Below are 22,482 nucleotides of genomic sequence, written 5' to 3' on the forward strand. Positions count from 1 at the left end.
CCACACCTTCTTTCTTGCATGCTCTGTGCAGAAGAGTCTCTCCCTTCGCATCTCTCTTGTGAAGATGCGTCTTGGGGATTTTCAGACATTGTGAGGAATTTGCTGCATTGAAGATGAATGAAATCCAAAGTAGTAAAACAATGAAGATAAAGCATGAGAAATCACATGGTAAAGCTCTCTCTATTACAGTGGTCATATGCATAATACGGCAGCGCATCGCTGTCATCACTACAAAAAAACGTTTGCTCAGTTTCTCCTCACAAGGAACTCTTTGTTTTACGTCATTCTTTTCACATTATAACACGTTTTTCATCTTACTATGACACATTTCCTTGTTACTACTAGATACTAAATTACAAAAAACTTTCTTCTAATAAAAAACATCACTTTATCCTGTTAAATCTCCAAACCTTCTCGTTACCGCACAAAACAAACATGTCAACACACTTTTCTCATTATGATATGTTGGTGTTTTGTGTAAGTCTGTCATGCTTTACTCTGCAGCCCGCAATGTACAGCAACATGCTTCTCAATTTACAGCGTTACTTCTTGTACTAAAAGTGGACCAGTACAGTAGTACAGTAAGCGACTGTACAGAGAACTACAATGACTGTTTTAAATATGGTTTAAGTTTTACTGATGTTCAGGACACAACTGACTGAAGTACCATCCATCCATTACTGACAGACAGAAAGACAGAAAGACAGAGTCGTGGCCTGGTCACTGACTTCCATGACTTTTGGCAACATGACATAGACTTACATTCAGTTTCTGCACACTTACCCTAACCATAACCATAAAGACTACTTGCCTGACCCTAATCATACCCTAACCTTAACCCAAGTCTACACCCTGAAATTTAACGATTTACATTAGGGGGACTTGTGTTTTGTCCCCATGAGGAAGGAGAGTCCTCACATTGTCACTGTGTAAACAGATTTATGCCCCCACAGGTAATACATACACACACACACACACACACACACACACACAAATTCATACAAAATAATTACACATAGGCAGACAAACTGAAAGCATCTCACATCCATAACACATAATAACACCGTGCCACATATCTACATCATGTTATATGGTTCTGAGTCATGCACTGTATGATGATAACCAGGCTGCTGTATGGGCTGCAGTATGTCTTCAGCTAGAGATGGACCTTTTTCCTTGTTTTAACACCAAATATGTACATTAGAAAACATACCAGCTTATTATGTAATAATGAGAAAAGTTTGTTTGTTGTTGGTTGTTTGTTTTAATGAGATTTGTTGGACTAAACAAAGTAATATGTTGTTATCACAAGACGTGTGTCTTGTAACAACTGAATAATCTGATATCTAGTAATGGCAAATCTGTCCTAACATGAAAAATATTGTGTTATAATGTGAAAATGAGGAAAGTTTCTCCTTATAGCAGGAAACTTTTATGTCAAGGTGGCAGCAATACGTTGCTATAGCATGATGTTTCAGGAGTTTCTAACTTAAAATCACCTAATTTAGATGTAGAATTAGCACAGCCTGCTGCAGACTGGGTCCAGCTGGATATCCCTGACTCAGGTGGTTTGACTTGATTTATCTCCATCTCCGTTTCCTTTTCCTGCTCTTTGTTGCCAACTTGTGATTCTAAATCACGAATCCCCCTGTCCTCAGCTGCCCCTGTGCTTTGCCAGACATTAAGATTATGCAACAAGCTTAAAGAGTCATCATCTGAAGTTGAATCATCTCCATTCCCCTTGTGCTCGTGATTACAGCTGTCTGTCATCTCCACAATGTCTCTGAAAGAAAAATAAACATACAAAGGAGACAGATAATGAGACTTTGGAGGTACTTCCAGATGCCTTCCAAAATGACCCATATGAGTGTTTTATGATCTGACACACCTACTGGCAGGACGGCATTGTTTGTAAGTGCCTTATTACATATAATTAGTGCAAAAATGATTCATATGATTGTCTGGCACAAAACCTACTTGGAAAAGATGGCGGTGAAATGAAAAAGTTGACTGTTGGGAGGAAATCTACAGCAGTTTCCTGCTCCCTAACCTCTTGCCTTTTTTGGTTTTGTGGCACTTTAACAATGTCGAGCTATTTCTGTCTTCGCTCCAGGATGATGACAAGAATCATAATTCACATGGCCACCACTTTCTGTCACTTGAGGTGTTTGAAGAAACAATGAAGGCAGTCATTTTTCTGGTGAGGACAATCTCTTTTAACCGTGTGCAGCAGACGACGCAATTAAAATAATCACATGCAAAAGTTGTTTATTTATTTATTTTTTGATTAAAATGGTTTAGTATCAGGTACTTTTATTTTGTATGATCTAATTAGGAGATGTGCCACTCAGTCAGCACCTTCGGGCGTCTCTGTCTGGAGTGTGAACTCATGGTTAGCACAGGCCTTTAAGAGCTGCTCTCTGCCACGGTGATCTCTGAGGAACTGAGCTTTACAGGTGTACTGTGTTTTCTTTACAGGTGTACTGTGTTTTCTTTACAGGTGTACTGTGTTTTCTTATATGCTTGTCCTTTCAAACAAGCACAAAGGATGTGGAGAGTCACAACTGTGATTACGAACGACCGAATTCCTCTGAATTCACAATACAAATATATTGTCAGTTCAGGGGAATATATAATACCTACAACTTGCTCTAATAAGACCTTTTTCAGGCATAATAATGGCAACTCAGTGTCATCACTTCATCGGTGATATTGCACATCTACTCATTTTCACCATTCACACGTGTGAATGACCCGAAATATCGTGAGTTGACCTCGTAAATCCAGACACACCCCATCATGGTGTATTTTAGTGCCTGTCTTATTTTATATTAATATTTTTATTTTATTTTATGAGAGGCATTAAAATACTTCATGATGGTGTATGTCTTATTTGTCCTGAGTAATAAAACATTATATTCTACTTCATGCCAACTTCACCTCAGTAAACTGTGACTAGCTTAAATACCAACAGTGTCATCTCCCGCCGCCAGTTTACACACTGTGTGAGTGAACCACAAACTCTTTCAACAACATATGAGTACAAAACGAAACCTTTCTTTCATACATAACATCACAAAAACAGGATAAACTATTAAGACATACTCTCCAGTTTGGACAGTAATTACCTTAAGAAGGAGCAACACAGCAACGTCTCTTCTAGAAGCGCGCGACCCCCCCTACTGGAGCTCCGAGGCATTACTAACAGATCGACGAACAATTAACCTCAGATTAGCACATCTGCGTTCCTCTTTTCAGTCCAAACAATGCCGCGTACCAATACAAATCTACAACCAAAAATGAAATTATATGTCTATAAAACTGAATACAGTAATAATTGTAATAAGAATTAAATAACTTTTCAAAGGAAACAGTTTGCCTGAATTATTCTTGTCTGTCACATAGGCTGCCTGTCACACCAGTGGCAGGTGTATTTGATGCAAACACTTCAAATCAAATGGGTTTCAGTACTACAATTGGCTAATTTTAAAATTAATAAGATAAGATAAGATAAGATAAGATAAGATAAGATAAGACTTTATTGATGCCACACCAGGGAAATTAATGAATTAATAAAAGCATATGCTGGAACAATTGAATGAACAGGAGAGAGATTCAAGATTCAAGATCTGAATTGTCACTCCAGTTATACAAATACACTCATGTAAAATTCTTTCACCGGGAGGCTCCATCACAGAAAACAGTGACAATAAATATATAGGCCTATAATGCATATGACTATGAAATCAGAATATAATAGCAACAAATTGTATTAAAGAAATGTATAAAAAGGAATAGATATAAAAACAACAAAACTACTTACCCTATACTTAAACTACCAAATGTAACTACGCACTAGGCCTAACTAACCTATAAAAAGTATTGTTTCACAGTATAACATCAGGCAATCAGTCAGTCCATGCTAATGTCATAAACCACAATTTCTCATTCTAATGACATGAAAACAGCAAATATCTCAAATTCTTTTGATGTGAAAGCATTCAACTTCTGCTCAATCGGGGTCTTTTCATTCCTGGGTTTATCTGAAATAGTTAATGAAAAGCTGACTGGTTCCTGAAACTGAGAACACAAAAAGAGAAACGTTCACGTGGAAATGATGCTCACATGCACCGCAAACTATTTCAGAGAGGAAGGTAAACATCATGTGCCTCCATGCTGCCCAGCAAGACTACAGTTCTGTGAGGCTTTCACAGTCCAGTCATGTTGAATTTGAAGTTAACCTACAGTTTGACCACACTGAAACAAGCTGGCACACACTGGAGCTGAACACAGTGGATGTCCTGGCTTGTTTGTGGAGGCGTGAGCTCTTTGTAGCAGGGATACTGCTGGATGTGATGGTGGAAGATGGAGAGGAGGTGGAGAGTTGGAGAGAGTCTCACTGAAGAATGGGAACAAACAAGATAAACATTCAGCCTACGTCAGTCCTCCTGTTGCCTATAAGTTCTGTTCAGTTTGGCAAATTTAGATATTTTTTAATTTTGTGCTTTAAAATGTGTGATTGGCAGTAATATAATATAAACAAAGCAAAAGAACCAAAATAAATGCGTGAATTATGACAGGAATGAAGACAGTAGTTCACACAGCAGTTGCTCTAGAAATCAAATAAGTCAAATCAACCCTTGGTTATTTTTTAGTCATTATTTGCAAGAGAGTGAAATGTCATCAAATCCCAGCAATATTCATACAAAAGAACATAAAAAATCTGTAGAAGTTTGTACATGTTACCATTCACCACATTTTTACACAGAAAATAATCCAATTCAGAACAGCTGCTGTTCATTTTGGTTCTGAATACACTTGAGCTAAATAATCAGATCTGATTTACACACACTGACCATCCATATACTAACTTACTCTGGCTTAAAGAAAAAATCATCCCAAAATGCTGGTTTAGCTCAACTATAACATATTTTCCTCACCAGAACCAGAGTGAGATGGACCTACAGTAGTTAAAGTTAATATTGGATCACTCACAGCGACTGGTTCAAGTCAAGCCACTAGACTTGAACAAAATGTTTTATTTTCACACCACACACTAGATGGCAGCACAAAGTAAAGCATGAAACTGACAGTGAGTACACATGAAATGACTTGAAACCTGAATCTGATCATTTTCTGGGGAGAAAGTACGTTCAGCCTCTTGTGTGGGACAAGAATGAGAAACACAAATACATACTTTTAACTTGTATGTGCTAGTCTGCTGAGTAATCAGAATCAGAATCAGAATCAGAAATACTTCATTGATCCCTGAGGGGACATTGTTTTCGTTACAGGTGCTCTCTACAAGAATAGAGGAGATGTAACATGTAGTGCAATTAGAAGATATATATATATATATATATATATATATATATATATACACATATACATATATATATATATATATATATATGTATATATATACATATACATATATATATATATATATATAGAGAGAGAGAGAGAGAGAGAAAGAGAGAGAGAGAGAGTCTAAATCAACTCCTTATAATGCTGCCCGCCTCTGGTAAAATCGCCTACATCCTCAGTTTAACCAATCACGTGATTCTATACCTTTAGTATAATGGCCCGTGTCAAGAATGTGACTTAGGCAGTTGATCAAAACATCCAGTTTGATCCAAACTGTCCAACGCAAACTTACTTTGAGTTGGGGGTGTTGGGTGGAGCAGCAGCAAAGGCAGGTGGAGGGAAAACCTGTTGGAGCTCATACAGCAGCTCTCCATTCCAACACAGATAAAGAGAGACAGACAGACACATCAGACAGTTGAAAGAGTGTGTGTGACGATGCAAACTGAAGCTCCGTCTCTGTGTTCGCTCGTGTGTGTCTTTGCATTGATGTGTGTGTGTGTGTGTGTTACTTACGGCTGTCCAACACAGCGCAGGTTTTGGGTGAATCCATCAGGGAGCCTCACCACTGGTACATCGTTATTCTGGAGACACAAACACACACAGAACAGGTGATTAGACGAGCTGCAGTGGTGTGTGTTTTCATGTGAAGGTCATGTGACCACAGCGCCTAAAGCTAAACCAGTTATTACAGTGTTCATGCAGCGTTGAATGAGTCCTGACTTGATTAAAACTGAGCTCCAACTGTGAATGAAAGATGAGCTGATCTTTAAGGTGAAGTAACATCCACCTGTGAGCTGTAGGTTTTACATTCAAATGTGTTTTAGGGCTTCATCTGTATCTGTATGTATATCAATACAGGTATTGATCTACTCCTAATGACCTCATCTATGCTTAGTAGCTTACCTGTCCCTGCCTATGAGCCTGATGGTAGAACAGGTGACCTGGCTGCACAATGTTGTTTGGGAACAGTGGTGGTCCACAGCTCAACCATCTGAGGAACTGCTCCTGGGGGGAAACACCCACCATATCCTCGACCCTGATCCTCTACTGGTTCAGGGGAGGTGTCGATGGAGCAGGTGGAGGGTTGGCCATCAGGTCATAGATGGCCGCCTCGAGAGTGGAAACCACCTCTCCCCACTTCATCTCCTTGACAGCACGGTCGACCTCTGCTCTGAAATCCATTTCGGGAGCAGAGACGATTGTCCCGCTGTTAGCTGTCCCTGATCTATTGCAGAGGAAACTGTCTGGTTACTGGACTCCTGCATTTCATATTAATTTAGTTCAAAACATTTATGGAGCAGATACCGTTACTTTACACATATTTTTTTTACATGAATTTAACTCTTCAGCAACATATAAAGTTGTTAAATTTAGTTTCAAGTGGACCAGCTCCAACATTAACATTTCTCTACTCTTAACTCAGTATGATTTGAAGGCAGCTGGAACATTCACTTGTATAATGAAGTATTTTCACATTACGGTATTAACAATTTTACTTGAGTAGAATCTGAATATCAGTGATGTTTTTACAGTCACTACAGTTTTGAAGTACTGCTCCATTTTCTTCTACTTTATATTTTTATTCCACCACATTTCAGAGGCATAAATTTTACTTTCTATACTACATTTATGTAACAGATGTAGTCTCAAGTTACTTGGCAGATTAAGATTTAAGATGAAAAAGTAATGATTAATTTATAAAATCTAAAGCATTGTTACAGATTTAAGTGGATCTGTTCCTACATGTGAAAGTATGAGTGTGAAAGTATGAGAGGACTCATCCAGGACTTTGTGGACTGGTGCCAGCAGAACCACTTCCTGATTAATGCTGGAAAAACCAAGGAGCTGGTTGTGGACTCTTGACGTACTCTTCACTATCACCAGTGAACATCCAGGGAAGGGACATTGAGATGGTGACATCTTATAAGTACCTGTGTGTTCATCTGAACAACAATCTGGACTGGACTCAGAACACCACTGCACTTTATAAAAAAGGACAGAGCAGACTCTATCTGCTCAGGAGGCAGAGGTCTTTTGGGGTGCGTGGGCCACTCCTGAAGACCTTCTTTGACTCTGTTGTGGCCTCTGCCATTTTCTACGGTGTAGTCTGCTGGGGGAGCAGCATCACAACAGCTGACAGGAAGAGGCTGGACAAACTCATCAGGAAGACCGGCTCTGTCCTGGGATGCCCTCTGGAACTGGTGGAGGAGGTGGGGGAGAGGAGGATGACAGGCAAGTTGTCCTCCATGACAGTCAATAACTCCCACCCCCTCCAACACACACTAACTGCACTGAGGAGCTCCATCAGTGACAGGATGCTACATCCAAAGTGTGTGAAGGAGCGATAGCGCAGGTCATTCCTCCATGCAGCTGTCAGACTACACAACAAAACTGCTCCAAGTAATCTGTGAATTATCTGTGCAATAATCTGTGCAATCCAACCTGTACATAACAGTCTGCAAATACTATTTATAATTTCTTATGAAGATCTTTTGTATATACTTACTGTTTTTAATTTGCATGCACTTGTTGCACCACTCTATCCGCTTTATTGGTGCTGCTGTAAACTGGAATTTCCCCTTGCGGGACTAATGAAGGAATATTGAATTGAATGACAGTCAGTGCTGTTGAAGTACTTACTGAAAAGGTTTGATGCTCAAGAATCGCTCAGTATGGTTCTCTGAACTCGTCTTGATACAATGATTTCTGTGTTGTCGATGTGAAAACTGTGAAATCTTCTGGTGAAATGAAGCTGCTCTCTCTATATATATACACCTGGTTTAGAATGGACATTATGATGTCATGTGTTCTGATTCTGATTCTGTCCATTCTACAGCATCAGCTGACAGCCAGAGTTCATTTGTAAATATGGTGACCATTATCAATGTCCCCATGTCCTTCTGTCCCCAGCGGAAAACTCTTGATTTTGGTCCATATGCACTGTAAAAGTTGTCCTCTCTGAGCAGCAGGGGCAAATGTTCACACTAAACCTTCATTATATTCAACACTTCATACCTGAGCTGCAGCTCAATGTGCTGAACATAACATTTCATTAAAAAAACTAAATGTTTAAAACACTATCGAACAATTTCAAACACAATAAAACAGAGCAGAAGATAAAACATTTCAGTGAGATTTAATGGGAAACTGACTACACCATTTAATTATGAGCCTCCAGCACGTTGAGATGTTTCTAAACGCTTTTTTCAACAAGCTGCATTTATTTGCCTCCATGAAAATGAAGCATTTGTTTTTAAAACACATCTGTGGACATAAGCACGTGTAACACCTGATGAATCCAATATTTTACATATAACAGAGGCGTTAAACAGTTTAAAGATGAAGAAATACATTTCAAAAGTGAACTTGAGTCGTATAATATGCAGTAGAAGCAGCTCCTCTGTGTGGAGGCACAACACTTTTAGGCCATGAATCATGTGATGTGCTACAAAGCAGAGCTGGTTTCCTTTAAAACACAAGAGTCAAGAGATCAACCTTTATTATGTTTAGAGCTGGTTGTTGCTAATTCTCATTATGAGGAGCAGCAGTGGAGGAAGTCACAATCTTTATTGAAACATCCCTGAAAAAACTAAAACATCATTCTGATTTAATAGCTTAAACAAAGATACAATGGAGTGCTATTGAATGTATCATGGACATGAGTTTGTGATCAGAAAGCTTTGTAGTTCATGGTTATATTTGGTTTTACATAAACAAAACACTTTGCATATTAATAGAAACTTAAGGGTGAGGCTGAACGGAGAGGCACATGAGTCTCACAGATACTATGGTCCAGAGGGGCAAGGCGAAGCTCACTGTCAAGGTCACAGAACAGGGGTCTTTACCGGGGAACAGGAGAGCAGACGAGGTCAAAGGCAGGCTGGGTCAAAACCGGGGAATCTGTCCGAAAGTAAACACTGGAGAGTCTTGCATAAGGGCCAAGAACAATCTGGTGAAGAGTGTGAGGGAGCCACTTAACAATGGCACTGGTTGTGATTAGTCTCAGGTGTGTGCTGGCTGAGCAGGTGCACAGATGAGGGAGAGAGTGGCAGCAGAAAAGGAGCTGGCTGATGTGACACTACCAGCCCATTCTCAAACTTTCTGTACACAAACACACAAACTCAGGCACATTACAGTCAGGATGTTCTGTTCAGCCCTGTTATGGCAGAGGGGACAAAACTCCTGGGGGTCAAATGATTGTGGCTGTGTAGTTTTGATAGAGGGTTAGTCTAGTAGTGGTATGATGTGGAAATTCATCTGAAAAACAAACCAAATGCCTGAAACAAGATAAGAAAAAAAAAAAAAAAAGCAAATTGAAATGCATAGTGTGCAGCTGGAAAACATACATTCGATGCTGCTGATGCTATTTCTATGTAGGCTCCTTTAATTGAACGTTTAAATAAAATGAATGAATTAAAGTCTTTGTGTACTTTTGTGACCATCCATTTTGGTAGGCTGCAGCTGATGAAGGTGACAGTGATGTGTGACACTTTGAAAGGGGAAATGGAAATACATCTCTGAGGTGCAATTCCTGGACTTTGTTGGTGGATCAGCTAGTTACTGAACGATTGGTTCAGCCTTGAACTTAACCTTGAATCATCCACGCCCTTACACAGTGAGCAAACAACACTGAAATGCCATACAATGTCTGAACGTCCCACATGTCCTGAGAGCCCAGCACCATGTCAGAATGGATTTTGACAGCTAATGTCTGTCGAACTTTGCACACTACAATGTGCATATGAGCTGACTTACATGAAAATGCAATCAAAAAACCAGTGCTCTGAAAATACAGAGATAAAATGATCACATGTAACATGAAATGGAACAACTTTGAAAAAAAATACCAAAATAATCTAAAGTACAAGTTGCTCCTTCATTAAATACGATTTCCAATTCAGAAAATAGGTTTCAGATCATACATGAGAGGAGAGCATACATCCCACAAACTGTTCCCTTAATATCCAGGTTATCTTGCAGTTTTGTGACATATTGCGCTCATTAATGTGAAGTCTGATGCAACTGAACAGGAACAGAGAGTATAAAGCAGAGGAGTTTGGCTGAACTGTCACAAAGCTGCTGTATAACAATGTGAAAGCATGAATTTATGAGGCTCAGTGCAAACACCGCTCAGCGCTTCACACACTCTGCTGTACCAGCCCGCGTGTCTGTGTGTGGTGGTGAGATTAGACGTCCTCGCTCTGGCCATGCCCACTTACCGCTGTCGCCTAGGAAACGGGGCGTGGATAAAGCGCTCGTGAAGCAGGTGACCGACGTGATTGGCTGAAGTGTCGGAAGATGTAGTAGCGTGCCATCGTTCCATCGGTCTTCAGTGAGCTGCAGGGAAGGCGCTGCCGCTGCTGTCTGCGCACCGCACCGGGAGGCAGGGATCCGCTCACTCTCAACTCTCATTCTCCTACCGGCTCAAGGTGAGTCAGTCTGAAATATTTATTTTATGTTGTATGTTTTGAATAAATTTAGGCCTGTACAGACTGTATGGATGACTAAATCCATCCTGAGAGACATGCGTGTGTACGTCAAAAATAAATCGCAAACGGAGCCGGCGCAAGAGCCGCAACAAAGCCGCTGCGCCAGACAAAATATGAACTCAAATAAGAGATTTCAATCACCAGCATGAACAAAGAGCAGCATTTTTCATGTCATTTCTGAATAACTATATAAAGCAAAGGCGGGATATTTACTGTGGATTCATGGTAATTTTATTGGTGGTAATTTAATCGCGATAATAAAGATCATTTTTCGTTTTTTTTCGATCGATGATTTAATTGATAATTATAATTATATTTTTTTCTACATAATTAATATAATGATCTTTAGATTGAGCTTCTTATTATATTATACTATTATTATTATATCATATTCATTTTGGAAGTTGAGTTGGAGGCTTCCTGTCTATGAAATCGTAGTCGGTCACATCAGTGTTTCAGTGATCTTTACCTACCACACCGCAGCATTGCATCTGTTTGGAATTGGTGACAGTGACAAGTAAAGAAAATGTGGATTTGGATTTCAGTTCAGGTTCTGGCAATATGCAAAATGGAAACGACTTCTAACACCATTTGTATGGACTCAAGGTGTCACACGTAAAACCAAAAGTGGGCTCATACATGAATATAAAGAGTAATAAGATCAAATTTACAAGAAAAGAATAGGTTAATTAGACAGCAATAAATAAAATAGAAGTATAAAATTAGAATATATTTAAATAAAAGTAGGAAAATCACAGTATAAAATTACTGTATTTGAAGCTTAAAAATGCATTTACTTGAAAGTATAAAAGTATGAAATATAAAAGCAGGTATTAATAATCCCGTATTTGACAAGATGATTGTATGTTCTGTCTGAAAAGTCTTACTCTGTAAAGTTTCTGATGAGTGCAGCTGTCAAATAAATGAAAGCATGTAAAACTGCAGAATTTCCCTTTTAACTTGTGGACTTCTGACTTGTGGAGTTGAAGTGTAAAGTAGCATAAAATAGAAAGACTCAGTAAATAACATGCACATAATGTAATGTATAAATGATTTTTGATCTCCACTGTGGCTGAGTTTCCTGTGATCACATTGTGAATGCTTTTGTTTTCCACATCGCTCTTAACATCCAAGTCCAGGTAAAGGTGTGCAGTCAGCTTCTCCCACCTTACATTGATCTACCTGTGTTATTTGGTAGCTCCGTTGCACCATGTTGACCCGCCTGTTCCGTATGCACGGCCTCCTGGTGGCCTCCCACCCATGGGAGGTGATCGTTGGCACAGTCACCCTCACCATCTGTATGCTGTCCATGAACATGTTCACTGGCAATGACCAGATCTGTGGCTGGAACTTTGACTGCCCCAAAACAGAGGAGGTGAGTGAACTGGATGATAAAGCACATGTCAGTTATCTGTAGTAGTATGTCCACCACGCAATGTAAAGTAGGCCACCGACCTAGATTATAAGAGCCTCAGGACTGTCCTCCTACTTAAAAAGCAGATTATATGTCACACTTACTGACAGTATATGAATACTTTTACTAATATCAATAAAGCTCTAACTTTATCCCCATAAAATATGAATATGCATTGTTATGACCAATAGTTATAAATCCATAAAAGCATAAATCATTTCTGCCTGTGGTAGAGCCATGGCTCTCTGAAAGGACATCAGGCAGTTTGTCATTCCGTAACTTTGGTCCAGACCGAAATATTTCAACAGCCAGTGGATGGATTGCCATACATCACGAGGCTTTAGTGATCCCCTGCCAACCTCTCTGTGATGACAAGGCTCCAAGAAGTCACCGCTCCCGGTCTCCAGAAAAACCATGTCGTGCTTACAGTTTGGTTTTTGTACAGATTTAAAAAATTAGATATAACCAGTCAATTAGTGAGCTTTCGAGGTGCTGCTAGGTGGATTGTTTTAACTTTGGACAGAGCCAGGCTAGCTGTTTTTCCCAGCCTAGCTGCCTTTGTGCTAAGCTAAGCTAACTAGCTGCCGGCTGTAGCCTTATTTTTACCGTACAGATATCAGAGTGGTTTCAACTCTCAGCAACAGTGAATACAGACATTTCCCAAAAGGTCCAACTATTCCTTTTAAGCATTTCATTGAGAATTATTATGAATTTCTTTGGCCTACCACTGCTCAGATTTTCCTCTCTTTTTACAGCAAATTCTGAGCAGTGACATCATCATCCTGACCATCACACGCTGCATTGCCATCGTCTATATTTACTTCCAGTTCCAGAACTTGAGACAACTGGGATCCAAATACATCTTAGGTAACATATTGAGGCTCCTAAGATGTCATAAGATGGACATTGATTTTTTGACCTAACTAACTATGTACATTCTCTTGCAGGCATTGCTGGCCTTTTCACCATATTCTCCAGCTTCGTATTCAGCACAGTGGTCATTCACTTTCTTGATAAAGAGCTGACGGGCCTCAAGTAAGGACACTCTCTGCATTTTGCCCTTTCTTATCAGTCTGCCTGTTTAAAAAACCCCAGTTGATTGTCCTGTTCTGACCTCCAGTGAGGCTCTGCCCTTCTTCCTGCTTCTCATCGACCTCTCCAAAGCGTGCGCTCTTGCCAAGTTTGCCTTAAGCTCCAGCTCTCAGGTAGGAAGAAATATCGACACATCGTGTTTTGCGTAATTCCGCCTGAAATTCAACAGCAGGTCTTACTGTTATGTTGTACGTCACTTTGTTCAGGATGAAGTGAGGGACAACATTTCTCGTGGCATGGCAGTACTGGGACCTACCTTTACTCTGGATGCCCTGGTGGAGTGCTTAGTGATCGGAGTTGGAACCATGTCAGGTACTTGCTGCCTGTTGGGAGTTTTGTTGATTCTTTAAGTGAGACTAAGGTTTGTAGTCAGAGGGTTTCATGCATTTTACTGTACTTCCTTGAGCTGAGGTCAGGGTTTTTAATTTTCTTCACGGAGGTCAAGTATTGACAAACACAAGGACATTTAAACCTGTTAGGAAAAAGAACTTATGAACCAAGGTAAATGCTCTGAGCATATCACTGCTCAGACTCCTCAGCAGATGATGGCTTTAATTTACTGTAATTTGACCAAGAGGGAAATGAAAGAAGACAGGTAGTGAATAATAATTGTTTGATTTGGTCATTTTGGTAATACAATGACCATTTCTCATCTGAGTATCTGTTTGATCTGTTTCAGGTGTGCGACAGTTAGAAATCATGTGCTGCTTCGGCTGCATGTCTGTCTTGGCCAACTACTTCGTGTTCATGACTTTCTTCCCTGCATGTGTCTCATTGGTGCTGGAGGTAAGGGTACAACATTTCACTGTATGTGTGTACGTGTGTATTTGTGTCAGCTTGATTGATTGATTATGTTTGCTCTTCTAGTTATCCCGTGAGAGCCAGGAGGGCCATCCTATCTGGCAGCTGAGCCACTTCTCCAGAGTGATGGAGGAGGAGGAGGACAACAAACCTAACCCTGTGACCCAGAGAGTCAAAATGATCATGGTACGGCCTCTCATTCTTCGTTTATTTCTTTGTTTTCATTTGAACATGAGTGTGATGTCTGCTCTCTGCTCTGTGTGCAGTCTCTGGGCCTGGTGATGGTTCATGCCCACAGCCGATGGATCGCTGAGCCCTTGTCCATCAACACCACAATGGACATCCCACGGGTTGGCATGGAACTGGACCACCTCTCACCCAGGAGGATTGAGCCAGAGAAACCGCTTTGGCACTTCTACCTCACCAGGTCAGGCCAGTGATTTGCTTGCTTTGAACTTCTTGTGTGTAGGACGGATACCCTGCATATCCTGCACTGCTTCATAGTGCGTGTCCTCAGAAATGAATACTCTAGATACAATTAAGCTTATGAACTGTGGACACTGTATGTCAGGATGTGAAGTAAGAAGATGTGAAAACTCTGTTATTGTCCCTTTTCTCCGACAGGATGATAACCATGGACATAGAGCAGGTGATCTGTTTGGCCTTGGCCCTGCTGCTGGCTATCAAGTACATCTTCTTTGAGCAGGTTGAGATGGAGTCTACGCTTTCACTGAAGAACCCCATCACTATGTCAGCCCCCACCCTGACCCCACGGCGGCCCATTGAGACCTGCTGCAGGAAGGAGCCATACGTTCCCCGACCCCTGGCCCCCCCACAGAGTCCCAGCGTGGCTGCCCCGGTGCCCGCTGACAAAACAGAGAGAGGTGTGTCTGTGCGCAGTGATGATACTCTAGCTGATGGACTTGTGTAGCACTGTGGTATCCAATTCCACTTTGTTTCCCTAGATGAGGTTATCCGGCCCCTGTCCCCCCCGGTCACTGATCCCCAGCCAAAGACCTCCTTTGTTTTGGGGGAAGAAGGAGAAGAGCTCGAGTCCAAGACTGATCAGCCGAGCCTCCCCCAAAAGCCCAGAGACCTGGACGAATGTGTCACCATCCTCAACAACCCTGAGGTGAGACAGCACATGAACCCATAAAACATCCCTTTCACAGCTAACCTCCTCTCAGGGGGCTGAATATTATGTCACCTTGGCCGACTTCCCAGCTCCCTGAGGTGTCTATTTCAGTCATGGAGCCATGTCCCACCAATAAGACTGCAGTGTTTGAGGCAGTTGTGTGATTTAACTACGCTGTAATGAGCTTAGTCACTCCACTATCTCTGTGAGGCTGAACCAATTAGAGCATGACGCCAACAGAAAAGACACCTGCACTGATTCCACTTGCTGTGTGTGTCCTCTCATCCAGTCAGCAGCTCAACTTTGTACTTTCTTAGCTGTGACTTGAGGTTTCATTGCAAGTCAGATAGACGTCTCTCACACCGCATGGAACGTTTCTTGCTAAGACATGTTAGGTACTGATGTTAATGCTAAGCTACATATACATTTATCATAGCAGTTATCACTTTCACTCTACAGCCAGTACAAGGAACACATCAAAGATGTCACCTGTAGTGTGTCAAGAGAACTTGAATACTGAATTAACTGGTAAAAGATGTGTTGGTTCTTATGTTAAATTGTATCCATAGCAGCCAGCTTCACTGGCTCCCCCAGCAAATGACTGTAAACATATATCTGATGAAAAATACTCAGCAGTTTGTACAATATTTAATTTTTTACAACCACAATCTGCTTTGTCCGTTGTTGAAATATTTCACTGAAGTTCAGAAATCCTTCGATAATCTACAGACCTACATTTTTTGTGTCTTCTCATCTGCAGTGAGTTTTAAAGTAGTCACTGGCTACTGGTCTGTAGCTATTAGCCAGTGGCACCATACACAGCAAATAGTAAACAATTGTGTCTCTTGCAGCTGGGGCCCCGTTTCCTGAGCGATGCTGAGGTGATGCTGCTGGTCAACTCCAAACACATCCCTGCATACAAACTGGAGGCCATGATGGAGAGACCAGAGAGAGGAGTGGCCATACGAAGGCAGATGATATCTGCAAAGCTCCCCTCTCCTTCTGCACTCTCCTCCCTGCCATACACCGACTATGACTACTCCAAGGTAAAGACACACACACAAACACACACAAACACACACACACACACACACACACACACACACATATGACAGACTGCTGTTGTCTCTGCTTCCTGTTTTACAAGCTTGTCAACATTTCTGATTTCCAGGTCATGGGCGCCTGCTGTGAGAATGTGATTGGCTACATGCCTGTACCAGTGGGTGTGGCTGGACCACTCCACCTGGATGGCAAACAGTTTCAGGTGCCCATGGCAACAACAGAGGGCTGCTTGGTTGCCAGTACCAACCGCGGTTGTCGAGCGATAGCTGTGAGTGTTAGCTATGTTGTTTTCCAAAGCTGTTGATAGCGTGCTTCAGGACAAGCACAGGGTGGACAAAATAATTGATTCACTCAGCAACATGTGAATAGCAAATAGTCGGCCACTGCCTTCAGTCTCTTATTTGCTGTTGTCTTTGATGGTGTAGTTTGCTGGTTTTTAAAAAAGATGTCAGGAGTTTTCATATTAAAACACTGAAAAAAAAAAAAATCATAAATAATAAATTAGGTATAAGGTCTGGACTAAGATGTTCCTCACATATGGAAAGTTTTGACTGTGCAAATCTGTCTTATGTGATAAAAATAAGACGCCATATTGTACATAGATACAGAATTTGTACTTAGGATGTGTTGTTAATATGAGAACATGGGATTTTGAAACGGAGCTCACAAGGAAAACAAGAAGTGAATGAAAGAAGAAGATCGAGTGAGAATATGCACTGTACCTGATTTGTCACTCTTTCCCCCCGCACACTGCAGCTGGGAGGCGGAGCCAGCAGTCGTATCCTGGCTGACAGTATGACTCGAGGACCCGTCGTGAGGCTGCCCTCTGCCTGCCAGGCTGCTGAGGTCAAGGCCTGGCTGGAGAGCACAGATGGTTTTCAGGCCATCAAAGATGCCTTTGATAACACCAGCAGGTAAAATATGAACCCTGACGTGGACCGAACTAGACTAGTACAGACTCAGTGTGTGTCCGTTGTGCATCTACCTGTTGTTTTTGTGTGAAAGAGTCTGTGGTTGCTGTTGGCAGGTTTGCTCGGCTCCAGAAGCTGCTGGTTGGTCTGGCTGGGAAAAATCTGTACATCCGCTTCCATTCTATGACTGGAGATGCCATGGGCATGAATATGATCTCGAAGGTAACGGTTTTATAATAACTCTGTTTGTGTGTGTGTGTGTGTGTGTGTGTGTGCGTGCGCGCTCTTAAAAGTAAGTCAAACATTTATATTAAGGGATTTTAGTGCATCAAATGCATATGACAATAACAAAATACACATGGGATGACAGTTGTTTGATATTATCATATTATTGAACAGCAGAAAAGTTTAAGACATGTAACCCCAGTGTATCTGACATGTAATGATGGACATGTGGTCTGCCTGCAGGGTACAGAGCAGGCTCTGAGCACACTGCAGCAGCACTTCCCAGAGCTGCAGGTGGTGGCTGTCAGTGGGAACTACTGCACCGACAAGAAGCCAGCCGCCATCAACTGGATCGAAGGCCGGGGCAAGTCTGCTGTCTGTGAGGCCACCATCCCCGCTAAAGTGGTCAGAGAGGTAGGACGAGCCTGGACCAAGAGAGCAGCTTACTGCTGCCTGCTGGCACAAAGTTCTTTTTCAGGCTTTATACGATCTTCACTGGCATTAATCAGTTTCTCCACCCTTTAAACCACTGACCTTGAACCTATCAACAGGAAGTCAATCCTGTAGGAAACTTGAATGTTGTAAATGGACACCCTTGGACTACCAGTGTAGATTCTGGTGCTGGCTTGCACATTTTTAAAATGAGGAGCAAAGAATTAAGAAAGGATGGCACCCTCAGCCCTTCAAAGTCCCTCAGTGTTGTTGAAAGTAATCAATTTTCAACAAATGTGTGTGTGGATGCTGGTTTCCTGCAGTAATTAATAGGAAACAGGACTAAATCGGGTGAGGTTAAAAATGTACCCTGTTCATTTAAAAACTATTCATTTAGCTGAGCTTGTTCAGCTTTGAGTTACACTCACCTGTTATATCAGCGCACATCAAAGAAGTGCTGGCACAGTCAGGAAGCAAATATAGAAAATGTAACACATACTCTCATATTTATAATAAATAAATTTTTATAATATTTTACTGATGAAATGCTACAGTAAAGCAAATTTTCATGTCTATCTGAAAACTATAGTCAGGTGTGCATGTTTCTGCTTGCTGTTATCGTTCCTCCTGTTCATGCTGACCTTCAAAAGATGCCTTCTAATGCAGATTCAGTATAAGTGATATGGAACAACAAGTCCACTGTATCTTCCAGAGTCTTTTTAGTACAAATTCCTTTGTGTTACTGTCCCTACGCTGCAGCTCAGAGGGAAACACTGAGGGGATTTTGTACTAAAATGACTTTACAACATACTCACTTGGTTTGATTGATTCAGACCGCTGACGCCTCATTAACTTGAGATGAACTTTGGAATATTTCTGCACAGAACCAGGGGTGTAGTTTTTATTCCCCATCACTTACATCATCGTAGACATGTAGAGATCTTTTCACGGTCAGAATGAACTGGAGGCATCATTTCTCCAAGCTGAAAGTGTTCAGTCTTCATATGGGTTTATTGTAAGACTGACTTGAAAAATTGTCAGCTCGTCATGTTTTTCATGCACAGCTCACAGGTGATGTTAATGATCTTACTCTATTCACATTGTGTGAGCAGTAACAAAAAGGACAATCAATCAATTCAATGTTTTGTCTCAGAAGAAATTACAAAGGCACACAAGAGGACATAATGAATGGCAAATGATCATGATCATGAGGTCCTTTAGTATAAATTGTTCCCTATTCATTAAAATCACCCTGTCTCATTTTCTCTCGATATCCACTCCTCATCTCTGTGCTGCAGGTTTTGAAAACGACGACAGAAGCTCTGGTGGAGGTGAACATCAGTAAGAACCTGGTGGGCTCGGCCATGGCGGGTAGCATCGGTGGATATAACGCGCACGCAGCCAACCTGGTGGCTGCCATCTACATAGCCTGTGGACAGGTGAAGCACTTCTAAGGAACTTTTGTGTATCCATTCATTTCAATATATCCCTGTGGTTCCTGTGTTAATGTGTGGCTGTGTGTATGTGTGTCCTCCAGGATCCAGCCCAGTCAGTTGGCAGCAGTAACTGCATCACCCTGATGGAGGCATCAGGACCAACAGGGGAGGACTTATACATCAGCTGCACCATGCCCTCTATAGAGCTGGGCACTGTAGGAGGAGGCACCAACCTGCCCCCCCAGCAAGCCTGCCTCCAGGTATACACACACGCACACACACATACACACACACACACAGGTTTCAGGCTTAAATACAGATGTTATACCAACAGGTCATTAATGTGTGTGTGTGTGTGTGTGTGTGTGTGTGTGTGCGCGCAGATGTTGGGCGTGCAGGGAGCCAGTCAGGACTGTCCAGGGGAGAACGCACGGCAGCTGGCCAGGGTTGTGTGTGCCACTGTGCTGGCTGGAGAGCTCTCACTCATGGCTGCTCTGGCTGCTGGCCACCTGGTCAAGAGTCACATGACACACAACAGGTAGGAACAAGGAACCTTAAGGTTTTCTTCGTTGGGCCCTGTGCATGTTCCCATAAAAGGGGCGTTTGGCGCCTCATTTGACTTTTCTTCCACACAAAATGGAATTATCAGTGTACTGCTAATCATGTAAATTCTTAAGTTGATATATTTATTTTACCTCCCAGTGCACTTTCAGTGCCTTCTGATTATTTGCACATTCTCTTAAACTTTCATCTTGATGCGGCATTCTCAAACATTATACTCAAGAACAGCCTTTAGGTCTGTCTTGTCCCCTAATGGTTCCCATGGCTAAACACCACTGCTCTGCAGTAACTACACAGAGATAGAGATATCCTGTAGGCTGTATCGCTCAGAGAGAATATCATCAGAATAGAGTTCATGAAAAGGTGGAGCTTTTTATAGCTGAACAGACCCTCCTCTGGAGCTGGTTAGGTGTACAGCCAAAGTTACCATGGAGGTATAGCCAGGTTACAAAAGAGCCACCTCCATGACATTGAAAAATCTGTTTTTTGGCACAGCATACCTTGCTAACCCCATTTTTCAGCTACGCTCTTGACTCCCTGAATGATCCTGGCCCGAGCAGTGAGGACTGTGTGAATCCCAGAATATTTATATTTATATGTTTGTTTTTCCAGGAACATATGCATACAAATATACAAATGACATTCAATTAAAGTTTTTACACTTTTATTTTAAAAAAGCATGTCTAACCAGTGTGCATTTGACATACAAAGCATGATGGAATCTGATCAAACTGTTCTGCATGCAGATCCAAAGTGAACCTGCAGGAGACTCCAGGAACGTGCACAAAGAAAGCCTCCTGAGAGCCTGAGAGCAGGGCGGCCTCCTTCAGTGAGCAGTAAACCCAGGGAAACATGGACAATTTGAGAGGGACTAATCATTCTGTTCAGTGACAACAGACCTCAGAAGTCCAAGTGCTTTCAAAGAGACGCAGGAGTGTCTCTTGACCAATCTCTGCTGGATACGAAAAGGATCCATACAAGCTAATCAGACTATTCTGTGGGAGTTTATTAATTTTCTGTTTGTTTGTGTTATGGAGCTGGCAAGGAGCACTTAATACTGACTTCATTTATTTCCACATTAAATAATTCTGTCAGGGTTTGGGTTCAAATGAAACATTTCTGCTTTCCTGTTGCCAAATGGAGCATTGTGAACACAGAAACAATGATACCAAGAAGGTGCATGTTTGTGACTGTTTAATGTGCGTGGCCATTCATGGAAACTTAAGAACAATGCTGCTTACTACAGATTCTGCCTCCACTGATTTCTTCATCAGGATGGTTTGTGAAGGTAACAAGAACAGACGGTGTCACAGTTTTAAAGCGGCTCACACAGTCCAGCAGTACTGAGAAGAAGAGCCAAGTCCTGGTTCCACCACAGGAGGACAGAAAGATTAACCATGACTGACTACAGGAAGGAAGAAATAAATATATGAAAGAATTATTATCTGGATCCAAGAGGCACTTTACACCTAAGACTGCAAACCTCTCCCAAAGGCCGAGTTGATCTCCTGCAGGGACAGAACAAGTGGGGACAAAATCATAATTGTAGTAACATTAAGTGCCTGCACTGCTAATGGGACTATGCAAGCAATCATTAGCCCATTCATGCTGAGATTTAGTAATTGATACAAAGAAACAAAACCAATGGCTCAACTGATCTCTGCACTGTATTTGCAGTACACCATAGATATGTAGACTTGACTTTTGTGTGTGTCAGGTACTATAATCTTGAAATGTGCAGACGCAGTCGAGACAAATGAAGACATGCTGTCACTGTGTGGTGATGCTGTGACAGGCTTTTCAAATCAATTTGCATTTTAAACTGCATTAGCATGCAACATCGATGCTTAAGAATGGAATGGAATGTGATGTACTACAGATGTGGTGTGGGTAAAAGGAGCTCAGTCATAGTCTCCCTGTTGTTCTAGCGAATGGCAAATATTTTGGATATATTTTGTAATAAATACAAAATGACTTTACATTGACAGAATGTACTGTTTTGTCATGAATTGCACACGGGAGCTATGTTAATGGAATTTAGCAGTTGAGTTTGTATCGAATCTATGAAGCTCAGCATGCAGTAGCTTCATGTGACACAGCTTTGTGTGAAAAGCAACAAACTGCCCTGGGGCCCCAGATCCTGATGGGGCCTATATGGACAAGGTTCAGTGTGTCCATATAAAGTGAAGAAGGTGACACCCGTATCGTTGCTTAATCTTAATGCCCTGGTTTGTAAAGAATTGAGGAATTTATACTTATTTATTATTATCTGCTATTGTAATATTACCACACATAATATTTACATCAACATAATTGGGTAGTATTCTCAGAAATGTATTGCTAAATACAAACGTGAATGTATTCATCAATAGGTAAAGGAATTAATAATATTGTTTAATGTATTTTACTTAGTCTAATTAGCACAAACTAATTACTAATTGCAAACTAATACGTAAACAATGCAGAGTGGGCCCATGCTTTATTTTTGGCCCCTGATGTGGGTAAATGTGGTCCTGAACAGTTCATTCTCAGGTGCTTCTTGTTCCTGTATGTAGTC

The 22,482-nt window shown here is 41.4% G+C and overlaps 1 protein-coding gene across 1 annotated transcript; it reads left to right on the forward strand.

Annotated features, from left to right (window-relative positions):
* The first annotated feature begins 10,681 nt into the window (after positions 1-10,681).
* On the forward strand, positions 10,682-21,915 carry LOC143321306 (3-hydroxy-3-methylglutaryl-coenzyme A reductase-like). Its single transcript, XM_076731584.1, has 20 exons — positions 10,682-10,796; positions 12,055-12,231; positions 13,026-13,137; positions 13,218-13,305; positions 13,391-13,475; positions 13,569-13,674; positions 14,042-14,148; positions 14,230-14,349; positions 14,430-14,590; positions 14,788-15,047; positions 15,129-15,295; positions 16,150-16,344; positions 16,470-16,628; positions 17,117-17,274; positions 17,388-17,493; positions 17,740-17,910; positions 19,227-19,367; positions 19,466-19,624; positions 19,748-19,902; positions 20,672-21,915. The coding sequence occupies exons 2-20, from the start codon at positions 12,067-12,069 to the stop codon at positions 20,724-20,726; spliced, it is 2,670 nt and encodes an 889-aa protein (XP_076587699.1). The 5' UTR covers positions 10,682-10,796; positions 12,055-12,066; the 3' UTR covers positions 20,727-21,915.
* The last annotated feature ends 567 nt before the right edge of the window (positions 21,916-22,482 follow it).

Source organism: Chaetodon auriga, chromosome 5, assembly GCF_051107435.1.
Source record: "Chaetodon auriga isolate fChaAug3 chromosome 5, fChaAug3.hap1, whole genome shotgun sequence".
Classification (NCBI taxonomy): domain Eukaryota; kingdom Metazoa; phylum Chordata; class Actinopteri; order Chaetodontiformes; family Chaetodontidae; genus Chaetodon; species Chaetodon auriga.

Bases quoted from the DNA above. Each gene is read 5' to 3' on its own strand.
- LOC143321306 (XM_076731584.1), top strand. From the start codon at position 12,067: ATGTTGACCCGCCTGTTCCGTATGCACGGCCTCCTGGTGGCCTCCCAC. The intron at 13,675-14,041 runs GTACTTGCTGCC...GATCTGTTTCAG, and splicing joins CGGAGTTGGAACCATGTCAG to GTGTGCGACAGTTAGAAATC. The intron at 19,625-19,747 runs GTATACACACAC...GTGTGCGCGCAG, and splicing joins CCCAGCAAGCCTGCCTCCAG to ATGTTGGGCGTGCAGGGAGC.